At 41.2% G+C, this 10253-nt stretch overlaps 1 protein-coding gene across 1 annotated transcript; it reads left to right on the top strand.

Moving 5' to 3' along the window:
* The first annotated feature begins 1719 nt into the window (after nt 1-1719).
* On the top strand, nt 1720-7744 carry LOC141288756 (tripartite motif-containing protein 16-like). Its single transcript, XM_073820926.1, has 6 exons — nt 1720-2292; nt 5365-5460; nt 5560-5793; nt 6275-6437; nt 6578-6625; nt 6852-7744. The coding sequence occupies exons 1-6, from the start codon at nt 1720-1722 to the stop codon at nt 7370-7372; spliced, it is 1635 nt and encodes a 544-aa protein (XP_073677027.1). The 3' UTR covers nt 7373-7744.
* Nucleotides 7745-10253: the final 2509 nt, after the last annotated feature.

Genomic DNA, 10253 nt, shown 5'->3' on the forward strand with positions numbered 1-10253 from the left:
ACACCCACAAATGCACTACATAGCCTAAACTTTAAAATAGACAGACATGTAGATGATTGTGCTTTAATTAATGTTTTTTGATGACATAAGGTTAACTAAAGAGCATGAGACGTCTTCCTGCTGGCCAGTAACGTTAACGTTATCTGGCATAGTAGCCTATTTCATTCTGTAACAAACAGATTTGTATTATGCTATTGTTTTTGATAGTTTTATACATTTCTTTCAGATATTAACGATGATCACTGCATTTGTCTTATCTTCCTGTCAGCAATTAAGTTACAGATTGTCTATAAGCTTTTTTTTATGAATTTACAATGTTGCCAGATATTGCTATGAAAAACAAGCAATTACAAAAAGAAAGAAAAAGATATCCGAAATAAATTCAAAGCTTGTGTTTTGTAAATAAGATTAATATATCACTAACACTAACGTTCAACTTTCCACTTTATAAACGTCCCAAAGTGTCACACTAAATTGGAAAAACGAGTCAAAAAACACGTATATAGGTGGATCTGGCAACAAACGGAGGCTGTACCCGTGCTCTCACTCAACGCGCACTCAAGCCCAGTTCACTGCGCTAGCTTCTCGCAGCAACATGAATTGCAAACACTCATGTGATATGAGGTGGTTTAAACGGCTAAATAATCATAGAGAGCTTGACATTTTATTTTTGAATATTAAAAAATGACCGAGGTCCGGACCGAGGTGACCTCACAGCTGGCTACGGCCGTGGTCACAACGATGGCAAGTCCAACAAGTTCAAAGGTAGCTTTCGCAAACTGGAAGTATAAGCACTACTTTTCCGTCGCTGAGGTGAAAGGCAAAAATGTTTATGTAACTTGCAACTTATGCCCAGGAAAAAAAAGAGTCTCTCTGCGTCGGTCTGTGCAATAAATATTTAAAGTTCTAAACCACCTATTGTGCTTTATTGTTCCACTATAGTAATGATAATATTTATAATAATATGTTGAATTTGATAGTTGTCTCTGACGTTGTCCCACAACAACATTAAAATAGTGTAGATTAGTGTACAATGTTTTATATTTATTTTATTGTTTTATTAAATTAGATTTTTTTTAAGTAACGCAATAGTTACTTTGCCTGGTAATTAGTTACTTTTATAATGATGTTACTCAGTTACTTACTCAGTTGTATAATCAATTTCTATTCTGTTCTTAAGTGTCTTAATTAATTTTAAAGAAAATTTTAAACCTTTTTTTAATTCCCTGTTTTTATTGTTGTGTATCTTTAGAGTACAATTTGACTGTATTATTTGTGTCCCCTTCAAAAATTGCTTGTGAGAAATTTTATATTTATTGTCCCCCCTACTGTTAAATGAAATGTACGCCCATTCTAGGGACAAATCCTAGGGTTGTAAATGGACCTGTAAAACCTTTTCTTGAGAATTTTTGCTCTTTCCTATGCCATATACCTTCTATGTTGATATCAGAGAACAATTTAAAATATTGTATCAATGCATTCTATGGAACCTTTTAAGAAATATGTATTTATAAACTTCACTTTCCTGGATAAAATTCATTTGAATTTCAACTGACTTCTATTCTGTTTACTAACATAATTTAAATTACAATTTTTCAAATGACAGATTACTGACAAACCCACGACTCAAACACAGAAGCAGGAAACAGGAAACACGTGATTTCAGGCAAACAGAAACTGAGCTCATGTGTGTTTGTGTCTCTGTATTCATGCAGTAAAATGGCAGAAGCCAGGTTTTCTCAGGATGATTTCTTGTGTCCAGTGTGTCTGGATCTCCTGAAGGATCCAGTGGCCATTCCCTGTGGACACAGTTACTGTAAGAGCTGTATTACAGACTGCTGGGATCAGGAGGATCAGATGAGAGTCTACAGCTGCCCTCAGTGCAGACAGACCTTCAGTCCAAGACCTGCTTTAGCTAGAATCACCATGCTGACTGAAGTGGTGGAGAAACTAAAGAAGAGGAAACTTCCTGCTGACTGTTACGCTGGAGCTGGAGATGTGCAGTGTGATGTCTGTACTGGAAGAAAATACAAAGCCATCAAGTCCTGTCTGGTGTGTCTGAACTCTTACTGTCAGAATCACCTTGAACAACATGAGAGTTTGTTTAAAGGAAAGAGACACAAAGTGACTGATGCCACTGGACGACTGCAGGAGATGATCTGCCAGAAACATGAGAAGATCTTTGAGCTTTTCTGCTGTACTGACCAGAAATGTATTTGTGTGCTGTGTACAATGTATGAACATAAAAACCATGATATTATATCAGCTGCAGCACAGAGGACAGAAAAACAGGTATTTAAAACTAGACACAGGTGAAACTGCTGACAATCCATTACTGATGCTCATTATGCTTTATAATTCATATATGATTATTGTAGCTGATCATCACTTCTGGAGTTTGAAGCTACAGCCACTAGTTGTCAGCTCCACTTTTACTGGATTCATCTGTTCACGTGATTTAGTGCCAATAGTTTCCTCTCGAGGGAACTCGAACTGTGTCCTCTAGGAGGCACTAGGGGAACGCCGCCAGCGTGACTCGTGTCTGAAGAGTACATGAAACACACATGAAAAACTACAATGAAATTTGCCGACGACAGCTTATGACATCACTACTGGCGCCCTTTTATAGTGTGGTTGTGCCGGTAGTGACGACATTCTCTTCTTCGTCTTCACTGACTTTTTGTCTGAGTGCATGTAAAAATCTCTCTCCAGAGGCTTATAATTATGGCTCGCTTTCATCTCCCAAGGGAGTTTGTTTGGGAATTGAATGCGATCGTTGCATTCATTCTTTGTTTCTTGTGAGTCTTGTCAGTTTTGCTTTGATACCCCCAACTTCATACGGCCTGAGTTGTGATGGTGAGAAGCAAGCAATATCAGCTCTTGATGGAGTTGAATGCATTCGTTGCATTCATTGCTTTTTTGTTACAAGAGGCACGCTCTAACACCCGCTTTCACGAGCTCACGGGCTACGTGGGTGTGGTGAATGCAGCGCATCAAGTTCTCGAGGTAGCTGATGTACTCATCGCGATGCATTCGCAATGGAGGGAGGTGAGATTCTCTGTTCTTCCTGATTTTGCATGAGTGTGTTCGCCTCTCGCGGCATTAACAACGCATTCACAGCGTCGCCAGCGGCTCCGTGCTTGCTTAATACCTGGGGGAATTTGGCGCTTGAGCAGAACATGTTTAGCTCCTGTAGGACCTGAATATGTGCTACGCGTCGCGATTGTGGATTGGTCTTCGACTTATCTACCTGGACGTCGTGGCCACTTTTGGCTTTCAGGTCCCCACTACAGCGCTACTTTTAGGCTATGTTCCTCTTTCCAGGTAAGCTCTTGGAAAATATCTCTTGGCAGAAGGTTCCTGGACACCCCCAGCAGGACACGCATGTCCATACCATCTATGTGAGTATGATCCATGTACCTTGTCTAGCTATTGGCTGTTATTTGGGACCTGTCTGTGTGCTTTATATCTTTCAGGGTAGGTCCTCAGCGAGGTCAAACCTCCTCCCCACGGTCTCTCACTATGGTTGTGGCGGTGCTCATCTTCCTTGGATCTGCTTCCGCCTGCCTAGGTCCCTATGGAACCTTTTGGCCTCCAGGTCCACATTACAGCTTGGTATCTTAGGACTTACGCCCTTCTTCCAAGTAAGCTTTTCTTCACATGATTGCCCCTGGTAGCCTTGCTGGACTCTGACACTTACCGGCCTCTGTATTGAGAATCCCACCCTGTTCAGGGTTTTGTCAAACCCTCTTGAGTGGATGACTCTGAGGAGTAACCTCTCTCAGGCTTTCTGTCCTTGCAGATTCTGCAGAATCTGGCCAGGCCAATGCTCCTGTCGAGACTGGTTTTGGCTAAACCTTTTGGAAGCACCCCCTATTTAGCCCGAGGGCAAGGGAGATTGCTTCTTAATAGCTATAAGGGTTAAAGGATCGGGTTGGTATGCTCCTCTTTCTGCGGAAGGGTTCTTAGGGCTCCATCCTCTGGCGGGTCAGGTTTTCCTCCCCTGTCTCTCAGGGTCAGGAGCCAGAAGTCAGGAGTCCTTATTGCATCTAAGGTTGATTCTCACTCCTCAGGCCTTGTGAGCAGGGTAGGGCTCACCCCTTTCTGTGGAAAGGGTCCTTGTAGAGTGCCCGCTCGTTAGGATGGGTTTTCCTCCCTGGTTTTCAGGTTAGGAGTCTGTCCGTTCCTGACTTCATGGGTTGAGTATAGAACTCCCTTCAGGCTAACGTGTGGACTGGACATAGCACGCTCCCCTTTGCATTAAGGGTTCCCCTAGAGTGCTGCCCCTTTGAGGACGAATGTTCCTCCCTGCAGCTCAGGGTTAGGAGTCTGTCCTCTACCATTTCCACTATTTATCGGATGGTCAGTTCTAGCTCCATGACTACATCAGTCGACTAGCAGGATTGACCCCTTTTATTGCTTGTCATAATTGACAAGACTGGAGCTCTAGTAGTGAAACCCACTGGGAAAACACTCTTTCTAAAATCCTTATGTTATGGTAAGTGTCCCACACCAGTCTCTGGGCACTTTCTAAAATCCACGGAGGTGGTAAGTGAGCACAAAGTTGTGTGCACTTTTCTAAAATCCTGTATGGTATGGGTTACATGCTAGACTTCATTCCCATTCTTTGAGTTGGTTTAAAACCCCGGTCTCCTTGGGTCCAACTTCACCCGGGTATCATCTATAATACCTCCTGACCATCTGCTACCTAGGTTTTGCCGAGGTATTCCTTATAGAACGGTTCCGAATAGGAGTCCACAGGAAACTGCTTCCTTGGTTCTGTGAATCAGTTCCTGAGGGAATGGATCCTTTCAGAGCTAGACAGTGGCTCCTATGTGACAGGATCTCCTAGATATTCCTCTAAAGGAATCTCCTTGCCTGAGCTCTACTCTGGGGTCTTCGGACCCTAAAATTCAAGGAATTGTTACTTAGTGCTTGTTCTATCAGCATGCACTCCCCTCAGCATGGCAGCGTGGGTATATCTGTTCCCATAACGCCCCCTAGAGAATGCGGTTTGAGTTCCCTTGAGAGGAAACATCTCAGGTTACGTATGTAACCCTGGTTCCATTATATAGGGAACGAGACACCGCAACCTCTAGTCTCTTCGCCATGCTTCGGGAGTAAGCTTCAGATGAAGAAGTGAATGTTGTGTTCTACTGGCACCCCTTTATACTGTGGTTGCGGCGGTAGTGAAAATTCATTGTAGTTTTTGTATGTACTCTTCAAACATGAGTCACACTGACAGCGTTCCCCTAGTGCCCCCTAGAGGATGTGGTGTCTTGTTCCCTATCTAAGGGAACCAGGTTTACATATGTAACCTGAGACGTTTTCTGTGACATTCATTATCATCCGTTTGTCCTGCAGAAGCAGCTGAAGGAGATGCAGAAGACGTTCCAGCAGAGAATCCAGCAGAGAGAGAAAGATGTTCAGCAGCTGAGAGAGACTGTGGAGTCTATTAAGGTGAGTCTGGAGAAGAAGAGAAATTTGTCTCAGTCTCAGTTTAGACTCTCTTGTCTCTTTCAGTCCCACTGAAGCCTGAATCACTGTGTGTCCTAACAGCGCTCTGCACAGACAGCAGTGGAGGACAGTGAGAGGATCTTTATGGAGCTCATCCGCTCCATTGAGAGAAGCCGCTCTGAGCTGATACGGCTGATCAGAGATCAGGAAAAGCAAGCAGTGAGTCGAGCTGAAGGACGACTGGAGCGACTGGAGCAGGAGATCAATGATCTGAGGAGGAGAGACGCTGAGCTGGAGCAGCTTTCACACACACAGGATCACATCCAGTTCCTGCAGGTAACAGAGATCTAGAAGAACATGATCATAGTGGACTTGAGTTATTGAATTGAATCAGGTGATCCTCAAACCTGCTAAAATTGATTATTACTTACCTGTACCACATTGATGAATTTGACCATGAAGACCCCAAGCACTGAAGTCTATTCTAATCTAATTGTTGCCTTTGAGCTCCTTTTCCTGAGCACATCTACTCAACTCTACAATAAGACTCCATTGATGTGCTTGAGCTGTTAGATGGACATTTATGTTCCTAGCAGATGTTTTATCATCCAAACTATTACCAAAAAAGTTCACATAGAGTGTAAGTGTCAAATAAATCTGTAGCTCTAATGTGATAAAATGAATATGAGAAGAATGAAGCTGATGCTGTGAAAGTGTTGGATTGAGGTGAATTACTAAAGATCAGTCAAATCTGATATTGGTACAGGTTATTGGGTGACGTGTGGAGCTGATGAGTTTTGATTTCTGTTTTCTATAGAGTTTCCAGTCTCTCTCAGCACCTCCTGAATCTACAGACAGAAATTACCTTCATCCTTTCAGTTCTCTCTTCTCTTCTGATGGTCTGAGAAAATTTGTCCATCAGCTGATAGACAACCTGGTGGATTTCTGCAAAGAGGAGCTCAAGAAGATCTCAGACAGAGGTAAAGTCCATGAAAACCATCTGCTCTCAGAAAGGAGTCCATCATCATCTCATATCATGGAGAACATCGTATTAGAAATGTCTTAGGAATGGATGCAGGATCATGAGAATCACACTGTTCATGTCTGTTGATTTCCACAGTCACATTCACCAACATTGTTTTCTGGACTAGGAGGAACTTTCTACAATGTAAGTCAGTAAGAAAGCAAGCAGAAAAACTCACTGAGTGTGTTCATGTTCCTCCTGTAGAAGGAGAAAGAAGAATTTTATAATTGATGATGTAAATGATGATTTGCACAGGATATCTGGTCATCTGTACTGAGACACTGATGATAAACTGAACATGAAGAGTTCAGCTACATGAAAAGATCAAACAGATTCATAATTCCTGATTCTGATGTGTTTTTTCCATCAGATTCCCATCAGCTCACTCTGGATCTGAACACAGTGAATAAACACCTCTGTCTGTCTGAGAACAACAGAGTGATTACTTACACTAAAAGAGTCCAGCCGTATCCTGATCATCCAGACAGATTTAATAGTGTGTTCAATGTTCAGGTGTTGTGTAGAGAGAGTGTGTGTGGACACTGTTACTGGGAGATTGAGTGGAGTGGGTTTGTGCATATATCAGTGACATATAAGAGCATCAGCAGGAAACGAGGTGTTGAGTGTCGGTTTGGATCTAATGATCAGTCCTGGAGTTTGTTCTGCTCTACCTCCAGTTTCTCATTCATACACAATAACAAATGGACTGTTCTACCTCTAGAGCCCATCAGCAGTAGAATAGGAGTGTTTGTGGATCACAGTGCAGGAACTCTGTCCTTCTACAGCGTCTCTGACACAATGAGCCTCATCCACACAGTCCAGACCACATTCACTCAGCCGCTCTATCCTGGGTTTTGGGTTTATAAAGGATCGTCAGTGAAACTGTGTTGATGGATCAGAATTCACTGACTAGAGATTCTACCCATAATGCTTTGAGCTGCATGATGAATCCGTAACAGTGAGATGAGTCTCTTGTTTTCTCTTCATCACATTAATACTGCAGCTGAACTTCTGTCAGTGAAATAACACCAGAATAAATGTGTAATAAATCATCATATAGACAGTAAGATCAGTGTGAGTGATTCCAGCTGAGTGACCATGTGACAAACCCACAACATTCTTCAAGATTAGTTTGAGATATAGGGAGAATGTACACAAATAGGCCAACGATAAACTTACCAAGCACTGCACAACACTGATGCTGCAGACTGAATATTTCAAGTATTTATTAACTCCTTCTCCTCTTCCTCTACCTAGGCCTTCTCCTCTACCTCCTTCTCCTCTTCCTCTACCTCCTTCTTCTCCTCTTTGAGCTCCCCCTCTCATTCTCACTCTTCTTCTAGCTCCTTCCATTTTTGATGAATACAGGTGAACTCACCTGCTGCCTTTTATAGCACACCTGAGTGTTGCGTTTTCAAATTAGCACATGTGTGCTTCCACACCTTGTGGATGTGATCCAATTCATTCATTAGTGTGGTCATTGGCAATCCGGGGCTTTGTAATGACAAGGAAGTAACCTCACAATCCTTATCTGTGTCTAAGGTGTCGAAATGTGTGTAGAGTTTTACAAATCACTGTGTGTAATGTTTTGCAAAAAGAGTGAAGCAGACATTGTGTGTAATGTTGTGCAAATCTGTGGTGGTGTTTTGCTCCTTGGAGTAGAATTTTGCAAATTGTGTGGAAATTTTTATTTTAGAGTGTAAACAATCGTAAAAAACTGTAAACGGAAACATTTGTGAATGTGTTTATCATGAGACTCATGAACATCTTCATCACATTGTGTTTTAAGGCTTTTGTGATCGTTTGGGGCGCTGGTTTAAAGTTGGCATGAAATCAAAATTGACTCAATATGTGTTCCTGAACAATTCTTTTATTTTCATTTGTGTTTGCAAGTTTGCAGACAAAAAAAAAAAAACTACACAAAAAACTCATTTTTCAGTGTGAAGTGGGAGGCTGATTGTTACATATTACATTATATTTATGCATTTGCTTTTATCCAAACTGACTTATATTGCATTCAAGATGTGTATTTCTGGATCCCTGCATTCTCAAACCCATGACTTCAGCATTGCCAGTGCTATGTTTGAGCTGCAGGAATACTTGCTCATTGTTTCCTCTGATGGAGGTGTGTTTGAGGTGAAAAGGCAGCTGTGTGTATGTGAGTGTGAGTGTGTGATTTTTGTGAGTCAGAGTGTTTAATGGTCACCTGATTAAGCAGGTGAGCACCTCTATTTGTGTCTCATTATTTTACAGTAAATGCAGTTCTTTTCTGTCAGTGGCCACCATTGAACTGTTCAGTTGACAACAGTGAGACACACACTCAGAGCTCGACAGGTGAGACACTAACACCTGAGATTAAAGAGAGATGAAAGAGAGATAAGTAAGTCCTGAAAGAGACAGAGAACCGCTTGTTTTCCTCAGTTCTTTTTGGTTTTGGTTAAAGGGGTTCAGAGAAAATCCACTCATATTTCACAAATCCTCATTCCAAACCAGTAGGAAGATTCATTGGGCTTTTTTGTTACCAAATTGTGTTCGCTGTGAGACTGTGGATGTATAACTCTTTGAAACATCATAATCATTTGCAGGTATTTAATATTACAAATTTAAAAACATGTCGGGGACATTATTTATACATGTTTTGAAACCACTAAAATGTTACATTTTTTTAAAGGTTACAAAAAATGTTCATCAAGTACAAATCAATCATGCAGAATAATAAATCATATCTTCTATAATATTTCTCTCAATGTTATAAGAACATATATCAAATACTAATAAACTTATAAATACATTCTTGAGCACTTTAAGTACTTTAGGAAGGTTTTGTCCTAATATGTTACCTCATTTATTTTAATAAATCTATTTTACACTATAGGTACAACAAATAGTTCCTCTCAGGATCTTAAGGACAAAAATGTCCTCATTGAAATCCATTAAAACTATAAAATATTTAGCCCCTGAAATGCAAATTTTACCAGAGGAACCTCACCACAAAACGTGTATTTTACCCCCTGGAACGCGATATTTACAGGGGAACCCTCCTCGAAACGCGATTGGTCTACTTTTGGGATAGTTTAGTAGCAATTGGGAGGGTTTTGTTGTGAAAACTGGCAACCCTGATTGAGAGTATGTGTGCGCGCAGTTAAGTTAATTAATCCCTGTATAAACCTACGGAACACCAGGAAATCAGTTCTTTTGTTTTAATTCAAGTTGTCAGAGTCATTATTGCTTGTTAACCCTGCTGTAAAAAAACAGCTAATACCAGCCTAGGCTGGTTGGCTGGTCTTAGCTGGTTTAAGCTGGAAGTAGCTGGTTTAAGCTGGTCTCCCAGCCTGGCCAGGCTGGTTTTAGCTGGTGTTTTCCCAGCCTGACCAGCTAAGACCAGCCTGACCAGCCTGGCCAGGCTGGACGTTGCTGAGTAAGTTTGGTGATCGTATCTGGAGGACAGGGCTCAGTTCTACCTGCTGAGATGCTGATGGCCATCCATTCAGTCCACAGACTCGCTTCTGTCCACAGGTATCTGTACTAACACTGATCAGTTCACCCAAACATGCAAATCATGACAGAATAAAAGATTCCTTTAATGTCATCAGACATTGGTTTGATTCAGAAAGTTCTCTAGAGATATAATTAGTTTCAGTGGGAAAACTTAAAATTCACCTGTCTTTAATTTCACTTTTAATATGTTTATTAATTCCTTTATATATCTATTTTTTTTATTGATTTTTTACCTGTTTTTGCCATGAAGATTTGAAGACATTTTTTTATTTTG

The sequence above is a fragment of the Garra rufa genome, chromosome 16, assembly GCF_049309525.1.
Source record: "Garra rufa chromosome 16, GarRuf1.0, whole genome shotgun sequence".
Classification (NCBI taxonomy): Eukaryota; Metazoa; Chordata; class Actinopteri; order Cypriniformes; family Cyprinidae; genus Garra; species Garra rufa.